Source organism: Anser brachyrhynchus (genome assembly GCF_964034855.1).
Source record: "Anser brachyrhynchus genome assembly, chromosome: 6".
In the NCBI taxonomy this organism is placed as follows: Eukaryota; Metazoa; Chordata; class Aves; order Anseriformes; family Anatidae; genus Anser; species Anser brachyrhynchus.
This window is the reverse complement of record NC_137700.1, coordinates 25,790,234-25,807,798: the sequence shown is the minus strand read 5'-3', so window position 1 is coordinate 25,807,798 and position 17,565 is coordinate 25,790,234. Positions and strand designations below refer to the sequence as shown.

The 17,565-nt window shown below is 41.9% G+C and overlaps 2 protein-coding genes across 2 annotated transcripts in view; both read left to right on the top strand.

The window, feature by feature from the left end:
- The first annotated feature begins 1,032 nt into the window (after positions 1-1,032).
- On the top strand, positions 1,033-13,323 carry GDF10 (growth differentiation factor 10). The gene is made up of 3 exons (XM_080596988.1): positions 1,033-2,424; positions 6,457-7,364; positions 10,950-13,323. Exons 1-3 carry the CDS (start codon positions 2,157-2,159, stop codon positions 11,139-11,141), a joined length of 1,368 nt encoding a protein of 455 aa, XP_080453114.1. The 5' UTR covers positions 1,033-2,156; the 3' UTR covers positions 11,142-13,323.
- A 2,786-nt stretch (positions 13,324-16,109) lies between these two features.
- Positions 16,110-17,565, top strand: part of GDF2 (growth differentiation factor 2) — a 4,228-nt gene continuing 2,772 nt past the window's right edge. Inside the window, 1 exon segment of the mRNA XM_080597856.1 lies at positions 16,110-17,392. Within this exon segment, the coding sequence (XP_080453982.1) occupies positions 17,047-17,392 (346 nt within the window). The 5' untranslated portion in view covers positions 16,110-17,046.

Genomic DNA, 17,565 nt, shown 5'->3' with positions numbered 1-17,565 from the left:
TTAAAGGGAGTTAGTAAGCAATTTTACCATAGAACAAAGGGAATAGATTCCCTTCCTGGTGATGTATCTCCCCTCCTATATATTTCATATATATTTCCTACATCTGTGTTCTACAACAGAAGAGGCAAGGATCGCAACAGTTCCTTTGTATAGATGTCTCTAATTCTAATGAAAGAAAATGTTATTTGGGTTGTTTTTGTCTTTCTTTGTATATAAGATGTTATTAACTGTGTGTAATGCTATTTATATCTTGACGATTTTAGCAGGAAGCTTAGATCTGCAATTTTTAGATCTGCAATTTAAAATCTTGAATGCATTGGTCTAACTACAGGGAAACTTTCTCCAAGTCCTGCCTTGCAAAGCTTTGACTTGAGCTATTTAAGAAGAAGAAGAAAAAAAAAAAAAAAAGAAAAAAAAAGAAAAAGAAAAAGACTCTACTTGGCAAGAGCTTTAATTAGCAGAAATTTCCACGCTAGGAATATTATTCTGCATGAGCAGAAATTGCATAGCTCTTGCCTCTAGATGCCTTAGAGATGCCATTGATTGGCCATATTCAGAACAGGGGAATTATGTGACCCAGTGCTAATTTGAATTCCTTTACCAAACACATTTTTATTTCATCATCTCAGCTGCATAAAAGAGTCAAAGTACCAGAGCTTTAAAGACTTAGAATTCCTGCTGTTCTGCAATAAAATAAGGCAAGAAATATTAGCCATCCCTGGTTGATTCTTTAATTCTTTCCCAACAATGTCAAAGTATCAGTGTCCTACAGGTTTTAGTGCAGGTTAAAGACTGATACAAAGTGTATGCCTGAATAGGAGTATGGAGTGAGTTAAGGAGAGAGAGAACGTTTTAATGGGACATTGGTCCAAAATAGCCCAGCTTGTTCCTACCTCCTGCTGCCTCTTCCTCCTTTTCACAGGACCTTGATTGTATAGAAACAGTACAGACAAAAACCACAAACAACAAAAGGTTCGCTCACACCCCCAGTGGAGGTCATGAGCATGCTACCATGGAGAAAAAAAAAAAAAAAAAAAAAGCATCAAAGGATGGTTTGGCTTATTTATAAGCAGAGAGTAATTAATGGGAGGCTTGATATTTTAGCAACATACATTTGGACAAATTTGTATTTGCAAATTGTTCGTTTCAGACATTCAAGGGGCACAGAGAGATGTGGCCTGGTGCTAATTTTAAAAATGAATCGAACCTTTCTTTGCGATGATCCAAAAGCTACAAACTTGTGGTTCAGAGGCTTTCAATAGTATCTGCTCAGATTTGACACTCCAAGGTTAAAAAAATCACAAAAGAGTTGTGTTATACACAGCAACAGTAGCTTTTTCCAACAATTTTTCAATTATTGCATTGTATACTCTCCAAGAAAAGTAACTGTCTTGGCTACGAGAAGACAAGATTTAAAAAGAGGCGGAATGAACAAACTCCCTAGGAATATAGCCCTCTCCCTCGGAGGCTGCCTGCCCTAGGACGGCTGGTGCGCCCGCTGGGTGACTCTCAGCCTGGCTCCGAGCTGCTGTCACCTGATGGATGAGCACACCGCGCACCATCCACTTCTAAACCGCCGCCCTCCGACCTAAGCCGTGGCAGCCCTGCAGAACTTCACCCGGGTGCTCTCCTCCTTCACATCCCCCGTGGAAACGGCCCAGAGAGGAAAGTTTGCCCGGGCACAGCCCCCTTCACCCAACTGCGTGAGCGCCTGCCCGGAGCGAGCAGTGCCCCGCTGCGCTTCGGTTGCTTCGCGCTTGCCTTTTCCCCGGCCCCCGGGAAGCGATCGCGGTTACAGCGGGGCCCTTCCTCCCTTCTCCTCTTCTCCCTTCCCCTTTTCCTTCCTCCCTTCCACCCGCCGCCGCCCGCTCTCCGCCTCGGGGCGCGATTTCCCCGCCGCTCGCCGTGCCCCCGGCGGGCCGCGCGTCTCCAATCAGCGGCCGGCCGCTAATTCCGGGGGGCCTCGCCCCGCTCCGCTTAAAAGAGCGGGGCCGCGCCGCTCGCCAGGATCGCGGCGGCCCCTCCCGAGGGCTCCCCGGCCGCCCCCCCCTCCAGCCCCGAGGATTGGCCCGGCAGCGGCGCTAACAGCGGGGGGCCGCCCCCCCGCCCCGGGACACAGCGGCTCGGTCCCCGCCGGCCCGCAGCAGCAGCCCCCGATGGCCGGCCGCCTGACCTGCTGCTGCTGCCTCCTGCTCTGGGCCCTGCGCCTTCCCCACGCCGCCGGGGGAAGCGCCGCCGGCCGGCCCCCCGCCTGCCCCGCCGGCAGAGCCCCCCGTGGGGGCTCCCCGCCGCCGCCCCCCGCGCTGGGCGGCCTCGCCCAGGACATGGTCGCTGTCCACATGCTTAAGCTCTACGAGAAGTACAACCGGCACGGGAGCCGGCCCGGGGACGGCAACACGGTGCGCAGCTTCAAAGCCACGCCAGGTAAGAGGGGCTCGGGGAGGCGGCCGGTGCCCGCCTGGGGGGTGCGGGGGCTTCACGGCGCCGCCGGGGCGAGTCCCGGGGTCCCCGGTGCCCCCCGGCCGGATCCCGCTGCCCCTTGCCCTCAACCGAAAGCATCTGCCCCGAGGGGGTCACCCTGGCGAGCTGCCGCTGCTAGGGGCGAGCACACCGGAGGTGCCCGGGGCACTGCGGGGGGGACCCGCGCCTCCCCCGGGGGCACAAACCCTCCCCCGAGGACCAAAACCTTCCCCGCGGCTCCCGTGCGGGAGCGGTGCCGCCCGTGGGACCGCCACGGGCAGCTCGCAGCTGGGGCACTGAGCTCGCTGCGCTGCCTCACCCCGAGCAGAAGGGGGGTTTCCTCTCCCGCTCCCCGGCTCTGCTCGGCTTCGTTACGAGGGTGCAACAGCGCGTACCGGGTCGGAACTACGCTTTCATTGTCACCCCCTCTCTTTAAAATCGGTTGTTTGCTCAGTTAATGTTCTTTACGTTTGTTATCCTTTGCCAAGGATACTTAAAATAACGTTTCTGGAAAATGTCTCTTCCTTCTTTGGTTAGCTCTTACAGGTTATAGCTAGCATCTCGGTTCTGAAATCTGAATTAGACCAGCTTCCAGAACAGCACTTGTTACACTTAAGTACCGATTTTATAGGCACTCTGATGAATTAGTTGTGAGTGGTTACTAGAATATCGCACTGTAACTCATATCTGTAATGCATGAATTAAATCTTTCCTATGTTAGATGCAATATTACAAGTCCTCCTGCTAGGAGGAGGAGATCCTACAGAAGGCTGTGGCTGTTAAAACACGCAGACCCCTAGGAGTTAGGATGTAAGGCAACTGCAGCCATCTGGGAGGGAAATCTCCATGCATTAGACCAGTAGCCAGCCACTAACTAATGGGGTTAGGAAGAAGCTGCCATGGTGGACGGTCACTCTGTGACCTCCTACTGCTGCTCTTCCTTCTCAGTGAACCGAGCAGCTGATGCTGGCTGCTACCCAAGCAAGGTCCTGGGCCACAAGCCCCATTTAGTGGGACAGTTCTTGCATTTCCATATTCTTCTTTTTTAGCTATTCTCCTGAACAAGCAATTTGCATCCAAGTGGTTAAATTTAGTTTTAAAACACCAGCGTAGTGTTTCCTACCCACATATACTATACATTGGTATTTTGCTCATCTGTCAGATCACAAAACTAAGGCAGAGAGATGCTTGCATGGTAACTTGCCTAGCATCATGCACACCTGTGTCCAAACCTCCTGTCTCCTGTGTTCCATCTGTATCCCTTCTCTGTGGGATCTTGTCTCTCCCCAGTAACGTGGTATGAAAGCCAAAGCTCCTCTGCAATGTTTTTTATGACAATAAATGTTATTTCTTTGTGATTCATCAACCCAGTGATGAGCACTCTGAAATCAACCATGGAATGACACAAGACCAAGGGCGGGGAGAAGCTTGTTTCACAGAGTGTTTTCTTTATCTCCTCAAAGAAATTCTAGCATTCTTCTGAGAGAAGAAATCAGCATGGTCTTCTAACAAGACATGTGGAACATCTGTTCCTTATGAAATACAGATGATACTTCTGATCTTATCTAGACAAGCAAAACAGACTACACCTACAATAACTTCCCTCTTGTTATCCCAAGCAATGGATTTACTTTATTTAAAAAAAAAAAAAAAAGATACCCATCAGAAAACCTGTAACCCTCTGTTCCTGTGCTGCAGCTTAAAGCTCTCTGGGCACATTCCAGCATCAGTGTTCAAGATAGGGTTGCCAAGATGAGGGCTCTCACTGGATTTTGGATTGGCGTTGCTCCTTTGTCATGCTACTGAGGTCTCCTCAATTACACAGTTGTATTACCACAGCCCTGAGAAACCACACATCACTTACAGGGTACGGGTGATGTTGACCGGGGTTGCTGAATATGGAGAAGCATTAGATATTAATGCAAAGTAATTGCTACATAGCACATGAATTTTGCACATGTTCCAAATATAATTTCATGTTTCTCTAGCAGTACTAATAACTTGAGGAGAAATGCTTCACAAACATCTGATTGCCTCTCACCTCACCTCCACTTGTGTTCACAGGAGTTGGTTATTTCTCTGGGAAGGAGCTGAGAGATGGGCACGCAGTTCAAGTTTTGCCTTAGTTCAATGCAAATTAGTTCATAGACTTTTTTTTTGTTGTTTTCAGGCAACTTTGTAGCTTTAGAAAATGGCACCAATTGACCACAGTTAGTTGCACAGTCAAGTCATAAGTGGCTTTGGAGTGTAGCTTGTGACCAAATGTGAAATACCAAGTTATTGTCCAACTTCATCTAGGTTGCTGAGATACAGGAATTAGTCTTCATGGTAACAAACAGCTGCCTAAGCCATGAAGCCCTCCTGCAAAAATTGCCTCTTCCAGCTCACGCTCTTTCACTGAATGCCACCCATCCTCCAAATGAAGCCCAGGCCTCAGTGAAGAGTAGAAAATAGCAGCAGTTTAAGATAGTATCGTAATGCCTATGTGCAAGAAAAGCAAATCAAGATTTCTCAGGAACTGTAATTCTGGCCTCTAGAGGCTTACAGTTGCTTTAACATAATTTCATAGCTCAAAATATTTTAAACTGGATTCTCTGCATATTGGTTTTAACACAAATGTGTTATCAGTAAATCTGCATTGCTAATCTTTGCTTACTGCAATGCAATGTTCTCCTAGTAGGTGGCTTGCCTACTAACAGCAAGTGTTTTTCCTTGGCCACTTGCCTGTTTTTTCTATACTCATCTCTTGCATGTACCGTCCATACGTCTTGCCTGTATTGTGAACTTGAAGCTGCCTACAGTGATCAGAGGTAGATGCAGTCAGTAAAATATTCATAGTTTTAATTCATGCAGCTAGTACAGCTCAATTCAGAGTAGGCCTGGAAAACATAATTCTTGGCTGATAGGTTGGTAAAAGCATGAGCAATCTGATAAATTACAATAAATATGGCTACGCTCCATCCAAAACTCAAGCTTCCTCATTTCCTAAAAAGCCCACACTTCCAGGTTTCTGAATCTTCAGTAGCTATTGATTCACTATTTCTACAAAGAATGTTGACTTTTGAAGGACTTGTTTCACTTTGGAATGCAAAAATTAGAAATTTTGAAAAAATAAAATCCCTTTTCTCTGAGCACTCATTCCAAATTCCCAATTCATCAGAAACGCTGGGAGCTCTGGTGGTTGAAACACTTTTATCCCACTGATGCAAGAATTCAAGTTCTATGTATAGAACTGATAGTACTGGCAGTGTACTACTCCAAGGACTTGAGCAGAATTTGAACTCTCAACTTTTTTTCATAGTCTGAGCACCTGTGAATATGGCTAGCATTGATTAAAAAGTTCAGTGATAGGAATCCTGTCCTGAACTGACTGAAACAAACAGGCTGTCATCACAGAGCACTTTGTCAGCTGCTCTGCCACCTATGGAAATGTTACAAGGGTATCAGGACAGGCTGGTCCACTCCACTGCATGAGAAGAAATACAGATGGTGTGGATGGAATTTGACTATTTGAATATCAATCAGTACTTACACTATGTATGTGGTCCTGGGACTGATGAACATCCTAACCTGCTGTGGTTTCATCCAAATGATGGCTCTAGCTAGCATATGTCTGAACTGGAAGGCAGCAAGCACCAACTTACTGGTTACCCATTACAGTCCCTTAATGCATTCTTAGTACCAGTCTGAGCTTAAAGAGAGCAGTATGTTCTTCAGATGGTCATTTTTTTTTCTTGTGATCTTATTGATCTGTGAATAATGGGATAAGTAGTGTTTCTTTTCACCTCTGAAATTTAATATTGCTGCTAAATATTGTTAGTTTTTTTTCCTCCTCCCATTCACTACAGTTTTAAGCTGAAGTGAGTCCAACAAGCTCCCTATACTCTTTGAAGTGAGCAAGCAAAAAGCAAACTTTGCTAATCTGCTTTCACAAATAAGTGGTTTGACTACCGTTTTTGTCTCATATTTATCCATGTTTTCCTTGCTCTCTTGCAGAATTCCTGGCCCAGAAGCCGCTGTACTGCTTCAACCTGACATCCATGCAGGATTCAGAGATGATCCTTGCTGCCACATTTCACTTCTATGCTGACAAACGCCCTCGGCACCGGGAAGTGTTTTGTAAGCGGTCCAAGAACTCATCCTGCCGCCTCCTTCACCTGCCTCCTATCCTGCGTCTCAACCTCATTTTCCAAACCATCCCCCAGAATTCTGCTTATGGACTAGTGAAAGGGAACATCACCGTGTTTCTTCAAAGGCGAGGGGCTTGGCATGCGAAGGACATTTCGCACATCATAAAAGAATCGAAACGCGCTGCAGAACTCATCCTCTGCGCTGAGCTTGATTCTGGGGAGGAGCACCACGGCTTCCCCGAACAGGTCACCAGCCATTTGCCTTATATTCTAGTTTATGCCAATGACCTTGCAATCTCTGAACCCAACAGTGTAGCTGTCACCCTACAGCGTTATGACCCATTTCCCTCCAGTGATGGGGACCAAAATCTGTCACCTAATGCTTCTACTGATACCCGAGTGAGAAGGGACACATACCTCTCTAGCTCTATTCAGAACAATGAGTTACCAGAGGTAGAGTATAACAACAACAAATACAACAAACATGACATATGGGAGAATGCCTACAAGTCCTTGAAACCAAAAGGCTCACGCAAAGACCGAAGGAGAAAAGGGCAAGAAAACACAGAAACACTTGCAAAGTCTCAGGTGCTAAATTTTGATGAGAAAACAATGAAGAAGGCAAGGCGAAAACAATGGAATGAGCCACGGATTTGTTCAAGAAGATACATGAAAGTTGACTTTGCCGACATTGGCTGGAATGAATGGATCATATCTCCCAAATCATTTGATGCCTACTACTGTGCAGGGACATGTGAATTTCCAATGCCTAAGGTAGTATGCCTTTTCACTCTTGTTAGCTTGCAAATAGTACTGTTCTGCCTTTCCAACTACTTCATTAGCTAGATTTTTACCTTTAGACTTCTACCCATCTCACCATGCTCTGTTTAGACTGAAAAAATTAAGCAGTATTGTTTTTAACAACTTTATAAGAAAAATGTCTCAGGTAAAATCTTTTAGAAATTCTTATTTTATATCTTGAAACCACAACAGACTTACGCAGTTCCATAAAATATGGTCATGCACACTAAAGCATCAAACTACTCCTGTGTGGCAGCAGAAGTAGACAGTATTATAGCTAATAAAACGAGCTACTCTATCAGAGTATTTCTGAATTCTACTGGTAATACCTTAGGAGAAAAATGCAGAGTAGTGACACATGCTTTAAGAAACTGCCTGTCACTTTGAAAATAAGAATGCTATTTACAGTTATATTTGTCTCAAAATTCTCTGGTGCTTCTTTAATTTGTTAAAGTCTTAAAATTGAGAAAATCCTGCTCGAACTAGAAAAAAGCTGCTTTTCCATATGTGGCTGAAAATGCCAAGTAGCTGTCTGTAACACTCTAACTCTGGTGTTTTGAATTCCTCCTCGAGGAGCAGTGTGAAATTTCCTAATAAAGAGGCAAAGAGTTTTTGAATTCTAGTGGAATTCTGATTTGGCCTACTCCCAACTCACTTGCCCTTCAGCAAAAAGTAGAAATTCTGGCAGTCCCATGAAACACAAAAATTCTCTTGTTTTACAGAGCTTTCAAATAAAGGGGGAAGGTTTGAAGCACTGCATAATGTGCATGTTCAAAAACTAATAATTTTACATTTCTACCTACAAATGGTCTGATTATTCATTTAACTGCCAATTTTGTACATGGTCAATCTGCCCATGAATAACTGATAGTCTTTTACAACAAAGAATATCAAAGATCTGAGACAGGAATCTGCCCTACAGGGAGTCTGAGTGTTTGCGTTGAAATCAGTAGTGTGACTGCAGGAAGAGAGGATATGCAGGCTAGTTTAAGTCCAGGAACAGTAGAAATCCAGATTTCAGGGTGGGGTGCAGAAATCTGCCCAGACCACATGTTCTTGTGTTGCTGGCCAATGCTGAACCAGGTACACATAAATTCATACATGGTCTGGTAAAAATTAAAGCTTGCAGAGGCTCAAATACAATTTCACTCTTCTGTTGTAGTATAGGACGATTATGCAGCACAATGACCATTTAACTTATCCAATGCAAAACCCAGCCTGGGAATATGGGTCCTCCGCCATAATCTAATGCACAATACATATGTACAAAAGAAAAAAAATTAACACACCTGGCTTCCTGAGAGCAAACGAGTATGACGGAAGAGGAAACAGAACCAAAACAGAATGGACGTGTTTTTAGCTGGAACAGTGTAATAAGTTTATATTGGTGACTTATTTAATGTCAGAAACAAGTGTTTGGACAAACCTTCTCCCTGATCTACAGTAATCAGAATACTCGATTTTATCCTTGTAAGAGAATCATTTTATGAGTTTCAGGTTTGAATTCCATTCTTGAAATGAAAACAAAACTTTCCTGAAGCTAAGAAGTACTGCTTATTATGATGTGGCAGAGGGTGTTTTCTGATGGGTAAATTCATAATAAAGCGGACTTTAGAAGGGATACAAACCAGGAAGAAGGTGAGCTGAAGCATTTCAGACTTGCTTTTCAACTACATCATCACCCTTCTGTTTTCTGAGGTTCAGAATTTCCCCCAGCTAGGACTGTCCTAGAGGTTAAGAGCGAGCAGAACCTAGCCTGCTGTATTTAACTTGTAGCCAGCATTTCACTCATTAAGTGCTTGCCCAGTACCATCACTATTGGGCATTCAGCTAGGTCTTTCAAGCTTTCCACTTTAGCACATTGGTACAAAGGCTAATGTGAAGCCTAACCCAAGATCACTAAGCGCTTGGGCCAGATTTCCAGAAGGGCTGGAAAATTTGGAGCCTGGCTGGATGTGGGATGGGTGTGCTGCTTGGCTCAACTGTGGATGTAGGGCTCAGGCATCCAGATTTTCTACAAAGTAATAGTCCATAATAAGCAGCTTTCTCTTTAAGCATTGTTGCTTATAATGTGTATGCTTGCAGGCATTAGAAACCTAATTAGTGCTGTCGTCTTGGTAGCTTGATTTACTCGGGCTGAATTGTTTCTAACTGGTTTCAGGGGTGACAGCTGCTCTCACTAGACTTGGCTCACATCTGTTTGTTCACTGCAGATCCTAGAGACTGTATGGCTGGAGAAGGTCCTAGTAGGATCTTCTGCAGGTTCATAAAAAGGAGTTCTACATGACAGCTACTGGCACTGAGGGCAGAGATGGTTATTTGTTGCATGGGGTCAACAAATTCTTTCAGTAGCCCATTAAGATCTGTGGTTCTTTCAAGTAACACTGTAAAATAATAAAGGAGCTAGGAGTACTTGAGGAGCTTTTTCATAAAGGTTAATGCAAGAGTTAGATTCTAGAAGCTCCAGTTCTTCGCATTTCTAAACTGTGCAGTTGCTTATATACATGAAGGCTACTTCTGTCTCTCTTGCTGTCCAGATTTGCAGACATGGCCAATGTGGATAGAAGCTTATTTCTACTTCATGTAGCAGCCGCAAGGCTAATTCACTGCTGTTTGGTTTTGGACAGCTTTGAAATCTAAGACAGCAAACTGTTGCTAATTATGTCAACACATGCTAATTACAGAAAGGCTCTTTCCAAGATTGGTCACTTGTTGGGACTGTCTTGATATGGATGCTGTCTTGAAACACCAAAGCAGAAAGGATGATTTCACAGTCCATCCTTGTAATGACTCAAATGATGTCACTTAAGTTAAGGAACAGTTGAAAGTTTTAATTTAATTAAATTCTTTTCACTTAAAGTATCTGCTTCCGTGTTGAGATTTGCGAAGTCCTTTGTTTGTTGTCCCCCAGATGCCATGTACAGCAAATCTGCTGAAAACTACTGAAACTGTAGGTAATAGTACTAGTTTGCAAGGGCTTATGATCTGAAAAGGCTCTGTGAGATTGTTTGTCTATTCTAGAGCAACTTCCCTTTGTTGAGGCTGTTTCTGGAGCACTCTTTTAAATCAGAGTAATTAGTATAGGGAAAAAGTAACTAGTTCCAGGTCAGTGTACGTGAGGAGAAACAGTACTGGAACATACTTACTTTGGAAATACAGTAGCCAATTTTATCAGTCAGACAAGAGGTTAAGAACACGAGAGCACTTCTTGCAACTGAGAAGTCTGCCCCACCTTAGCCCTTTTCCCTCCATGCCTATCTCCAGCATTTAATAGGTGCAGCCATGGACATTGCTCTTTTTCTAAGCTATTGACTGTTGGCTGTGCCACCAGTGCCCTCCTCTGGTATTTATGAAGGCAGCATACGGAGTACAAACTAGGATACATGCTCTGCAGAAAAGCTGAAAATATGAGGGCATGGCTATGTTGCATGGCCCTGTGACTTAATCACATATATTAATTTTTTCAAGAAAAATAACATAATTGTGTCATTTTCCAAGCTGCTTTGGGAAAGCAGCTTCTCATAAATGAAGCAATAACCATTTCCTTCTCTGTTCCAGGTTGTCCGACCATCAAACCATGCTACAATCCAGAGCATCGTAAAAGCAGTGGGAATCATTCCCGGCATCCCAGAGCCCTGCTGCGTTCCTGACAAAATGAGCTCCCTCAGTGTCCTGTTCTTAGATGAGAACAAAAACGTTGTTTTGAAGGTATATCCCAATATGTCGGTGGAAACCTGTGCCTGCCGATAAGTTCATACAGACACATCTCTAACAAGACCTACCTACCGGTCCTGCCTGACCACACTGGGAAAGTTGTGAATGGGAGATGAATCCACTTGTGTTGATGCCTACGATTCCTCTACGATCCCTGCAATTCCTTCACAGAAAGCATGCGGAGAGGTTGAAACGATACCCGTGCTCACCTGGAAGGATATGTCTTACGATCATCATCTGTCTTATATATTTACCTTCCAGGAGTTCAGTACTTTTACAAGTATCTTCCTAACCCACCTAGCCAAGAAACATGATATTTAGTAAGAAATTTAAATGTAAAGTTTTCCATAATCAATGGACTAAAATATGTTTTTATACACTGTTTTTACTGACTATTTTATCTCTTCAGTTAACCAAGGAGATGGGAAGTGAATTTGCAAAGGCAGGCTTGTTTTAGAATATCACTTTTGTAAACAGATTGAAACTTTTTGCCTAAAACACTCATTCTCTTAATCTGCATATTTATACTGAAAAATGCTGTAATAAAGGGCTTAATATGTATATTTTCTTCAGGATGCAAGTATAGTGCACTGTATAAGCTTTCATATCTACAGTATGATAATACAGCCATTTTTGGTTACCCTTCCCTAATATATAATTTGTTCTACAAAAGACATATGTAATATCCCACAATTTTGGTTTGCTGGATATAATTTCAGGTTGTTAAACATATGCTCTGAGTAACACCTACTATATAGTAATATGTTGAAATACTAAAAATAAAATAACCAAGATTTATATTTTTGTAAATTATACTTTATATCCTCTAGATTGTTACATGCTTTTAACAAAAGCTAATAAATTAAAGGTACAGTAGTATCTAAAAATAGTTGAATTGTCTTTCTATAAATCCACTCTGCTACATTGTGGTAGTTAGATGGAAACACGTAAATGCATGTTAAGCTTGTCATAATGTGCTTCAATAGATTAAAGCACGAATGGAATACCCTGATCATCTAGACTGACCTCCTGCACAGCACGGTTCGAAGAGCTTTGCTCAGTAGTTTCTGCACCATGTATTATGGATCTTCTCTTTTGAGCTTGGAAATACCTTTGAAAAACCTGCATAAATTTGGCTTTAACAATTTCAAGTGATGGATGATCTCTACTGGACTATGAGTAGTTGTTCCAAAAGTTAGTGCTCCTTGTTCAAATGCAGTGGCTTAATCCTAGTCTGAATTTATTAAGCTTTAGCTTCAATTCACTGGATTTTACTGTAACCTATTTTTATTAGATCCCTTTTGTCTATTATCCAAAATACTTTCACTGTGTATTTTTAGTATATAGAGCAAGGTCAAATTACATTTTGGCTAAGATTTAAATAGGTACTTTGATTTCTTATTATTCCAAGTCTCAAAACAATTTCTCATGGCTCTTTTTTGAAGTCTTTCCAGAACTTTCATTAAATTCTTTTTCCAACAGTGAACTTCAAAATGGGACACAATCTTTGGCAGTTGTTCCATTAAAAGTCTTAACAGAAATAACTCTGCTTCCCTCTAACTCCTGCATAATCCTCTGTTGATGCATCTGTGGTAGCCCCTGTAACTGCAGCACTCCTCTAAGACCTGCTGTTCCCTTACTGAGCCACTTAATTCTCTTCCTCTGCGTCCCTGCATGCCAGGACGTGCTGGTGATGTGCTCCGCTTTCACCCACCTGCTGTACAACCACCTGGGCAGAGCAGGAGCAGAACAAACTTCGGAGGTCTGTGAGGTAGCACAGAGAGCGAGCTGTGGAGCCTTTCTTACTCAAGGCACAGTCCAACCTTCTGTACCAGCTTATCCTATTAGAGCGGTATTGCTCACAGAAAGGACAAAACGCGCACTACCCTCAGATGAATGACTTGACCTGGAAGGCTCCTCTCCAGCTAAGGCACTAGGTAATTTCTACCATAAATATTCCATATTCATGGGGTGCAGATTTCCAGACAACAGGGGAGTGTAAATGTGGCCCTTCCTGCTAACCTACACCAAACTAAGATTCTGCGTACATGGGAGTGTTTGCAATGTTACTCTATCAACAGTTCTTCCCAGTTCCTCCCAACAGCTCTCATTAAGTAGTAGTTACCTCTAAGACCTTGCAGTAATTGCCAAAAGGTCAAGGACCCTGCTAGGCATTTCTTCTCCAAAAGCATTACAGGGATTTACACAGGTACTACCAGGACAAACCTTTGTATACTGTTGCTATTAAAGACCTCCCTTAAAAATGTAGGGTCTTGTGTTTTTATAAATCAAGAGACACTCAACTAATGTTGACAGAGTAATGCTGATGCATAAAGAAAAATGAGAAACTTCTCAGAAATCCATCATTTGTTCCTACAGAACAGCCGTAAGCATAACACTTTTCAAAGTACGTTAAGCCATTGCCATTTCTGTTCTACATGAAGATTTATCCTCCTTTGTAGGTCGTCTTGATCCCATTTAGCATCAACTGTGAACAGAATGACATATTAGTGTAGTGTATTTATGATATGGTCTTTTGCATTTTGTTCTCCTCTGGGAATCTTTTCTGTATCTTGAGTTAGTCACTGAGTACAAATTTGCTTTCCAAGATGTGCCATGCAAGCAATTACAAAATAGAGATACCATCCTACAATCTGCTGTAAGGTCTATAGGATATAAGGGAAAACACTACTCCTACACTCTTTAGGATACCTAGAAAACCTTGAAAGATCTAATATGCATTAGATGCAAAAGGTTTGTTGGCATAACTTTACAATTTAGCACAGGCAAACCAAAATTACACCCGTAAGTGACACAGCTATCAAGGCATTCCCTTACTACACAAACAAGACAATTCTCTTATTAGTAAAATTTGTTTCATTTAGGGGAATAGTGTAACTTCGAGTAGAAACCCATGTTTGTCACAACGCATTTTCTGGTTTAGCTGTATCGGTCAATTCTCAAATGTGACCAAGGCCTTTAACCACTATTTGTTTAGAAGTGGCTACTACTTTCTGTGTCTTTGGTATTTAGACATCTAATCTTCCTTCAGAAAAGGAAGCTTTGCATTAAACACTTTAAATTATTTTTAAAATGGCACAAATGCAGTCGGCTGCTGTTGGAAAACACCAGCATCACTGCTCTCTTGGTTCTTCTCTTCCAACAGCCCTTTTGGTCTCTATGACCATCCTATAAACCATTCCACTCGATGTCTAAATTTCTTGAGAAAGTTATATTGACAAACACTTAAAATAGCAGGTTAAGATAATCCCACTAATTAATCCTGAAAGAATTGAGGATATAGTAATATTGGATGATTAAAGACAGATAAACCAGGAAAACAGCTGATACTAGTCAGCGAAGTTTAAAGGACATTTTTTTCTAAAACAAAATTCATTTCATTCTTTGAGATCACAGTTTAATTGTCAAAGGTAAAAGCAACAGGTAGAATGTACTTAGCTTTTTGTGGACTGTTTCACTTCACTTTTACAAGGCAGCACAATTAGAAGGAACCACTGGACAATATAAATGTATTTGTTTATCAAATGAATTAGCAACTGTCTCACTGCCAAACCTCAAAGAGCAGCTTTCAAAAGCAATTGTCACTGAATAAAACTGTTCATTGTAAAGTTTCTGCAAAGATGACACTTGGCCTGACACTATGTGACATCTTCGTATATGAACTGGAACTCTGTATATGACAACATCCACAGCATTTGCATAGGAGTGTTTAGGAGAGAGGTATTTGTATAGACATCTTGGTTTAGCTGCACTCTATATAATCAAAACTCATTTCAAGGTAGACAGATGCAGAACGTTGTACCTAGGCACAAGAAATGGAGGCTGTTCCTACTGAGCAGAAGATTGCACCCTTGAAAATCATGACTTTTAAAACAGTTTTGGTGGTTGTCATGGTCTTATAGCATTATATGAGCATCCACAGTGATGCTACGTAAAAAGAGCTACATGAAAGCCTTAAAAGATGCACAGTGGAGCAAACCCCAGAAGAAAAGATTTTATTTTTGCATGTGGTACTGATGGACTGCCACTAGAAAACCATGTGTAGCCCCAGTGTTCACCTTTTCAAAAAGGCACTGAAAATCTGACACAAACAGAAACAAGAAGAATTGGTGCATTTTTAGACACGTTCTGTAAGATACATTCTCTAACTGTTTATTTTATCAGAAAGCAAACTGAGAAGTAACTCGATTACACTGTGCAAGTACTTTGATGGGGGGGAAATGCCTGCACTGTGGGGCTCCTTAAGCCAGCAGGAAAGAACTAGTGTCTAGAAGGTAAAGGCAGACACAATGAAACAATAAATGAAGTACCAGGATTTTTTTTTTTAAGTGTGAGTGATAATCTTCTGGAAAAAGTGCTACAAAAAGTGAAAAGAAAAAAAAAAAAAACCACTCAATTTCTTGACATCTTCAGATAGATTCTGGAGACCCTTGAAAAGTTATGCTTTAGCCAAACACAGGCCATCAGGCTCTTGCACACAGGTAGAAGATACAAGGGCCTTGAGTAAAACAAACCAATCTTGCTAATTCAGGAGAACAGGATCAGTGCAAAGCAATCCTTTCTCACTTTAAAGCTTAGGAACATAGTTAACCAGACTCTCAGATCCCAGTTGTCAATTGAACAGATACAAAAGTGAGCATTTGAGAAGTCTGGGCTCACTTTAAACACTGTGTATGCCCTGCTACAAAACTAGAGAAGAAAGGACAAAATCTTGTCTGTATCTTTGCGATTTGTTTTTTTCAATGTAAGAGCTCCTAATGCTATTCAGATTTTGTGGCACATGTGCAGTGTGGATTAAACTGTGCTTAGAAAAAATGATGCGTTAATAATACTGACAGAACATGTATCACTAGATTAGATAATGAGATTCATTCAGATAAATAACAAGTGCCATTTTTGCTTATAAATACACTTTTTATTTTTCTCTGTATCATGAGAAATGATATCATCAGACTCGTATTTTTCTCTTGGCCACTTCTTTTCATGGGTAACATTATCTGCATAGATAATCTTCCTTATCTTCACAGAGACCTCTTACTTTCCACATAGCCTTAGAAGGCTTAGTTCTGTCTTTATTCTGAGGTCACTGAAATAATGACTGGTTGCTCTGGGACTGGACTGACCATCAAGAATCTAAGAAATATATTACGTAAGATACTATAAAAACAATAATTAATTCCCATCTACCAAAGGAATCAAACTCCAAATGGACAAGCCTGCAAACAGCATGAAGCAAACTTGACACAAAACAGATATTTCAGTGTGTACAAATAATAGCTCTTGGCTGATAAACGAAAGAAGTTTTAAGGTTGTTTGCACTGCCATGAGATCATGTCTTGCAGAATCACAGGTCTCCATCAAATTACTGGAGATTTTCTGATGACAGGTTAAGGGACTGTGACAGAGATTTGTGAGATGTTGTTTACTAACAGTCAACAGAGGATTTTTGTTCTAAATCTCTGTTTTCTAGTCTTGATGAAAACTGTGTAAGTCTCAACGTCCCTAAGAAAGCTTCTGTCTGTGTTGGAAAGGAAATGATAAAAGAGTGTAATTAAGCAATGATGACCCTTAAGTGAAATGTGGATTCTTTACAATATACAATGTCCTTCCCACCAGCCATATGTGTTTGTCAGATGTTTACAGAATCTTCATTAACTAAGAGCTTTGCTAGATAACAGAAGCTGAAGCATGGCATCAATGACTCAGATAAGGGCAAGTGTACAACCAATCTGCTTGACAACTGACAAGAGGCTGGGGCTTGAAGCAGACTGTGAAAAGAACACAAGAAAGTTATTTGCAAAGGGCATTCCAGTTGTTTGACTTCCATCTCCTTTCCTCTGTCTGTAATGGTACAACATTTTTAATCAGCTAAAATACCCCTGTCCTCTCGTCTCTCCATCAGAAAGTAAATATATAAGAAATGCATTATTTTGGAGTATTAGCTGCACTGTCTGTTTTCAATATCATTGCCTGTCTGACAAGAGGCAAGCCTTTGGAAAACTGGGACAAGTTATCAGCTATGGGAAAGTCTGACGCACCCATTCACGATCCTGGGGAAGTGGAAGATGAGACCCATTTTGACTTTAAATCTTTCCTGGAGAATATGAAGACGGATTTACTAAGAAGTTTGAATTTATCAAGGGTCCCCTCACAAGTGAAGACCAAGGAAGAACCACCACAGTTCATGATTGATTTATACAACAGATACACTGCGGACAAGTCCTCCATCCCCGCATCCAACATTGTGAGGAGCTTCAGTACTGAAGGTAGGAGAAGTCCTGAATATGTGGACTAGAATTTTTAAAGAAGTATATGGACAGCAGTTACTCAGATTATTTTGAATTTCTGAGGAAACTGAGTGTCTAAATTCCACAGATTATTTAGAAACTAAGCAGGTTAAAATTTTGGACTGTAGTCTTGCTCCATCATTTCATTCATC

What these genes read in the sequence shown, in the direction of transcription:
- GDF10 (XM_080596988.1), top strand. Translation starts at nt 2,157, where the DNA reads ATGGCCGGCCGCCTGACCTGCTGCTGCTGCCTCCTGCTCTGGGCCCTG. An exon ending in CAGCTTCAAAGCCACGCCAG is followed by an intron (nt 2,425 to 6,456) that starts GTAAGAGGGGCT and finishes GCTCTCTTGCAG; the next exon opens with AATTCCTGGCCCAGAAGCCG. An exon ending in GTGAATTTCCAATGCCTAAG is followed by an intron (nt 7,365 to 10,949) that starts GTAGTATGCCTT and finishes TCTCTGTTCCAG; the next exon opens with GTTGTCCGACCATCAAACCA.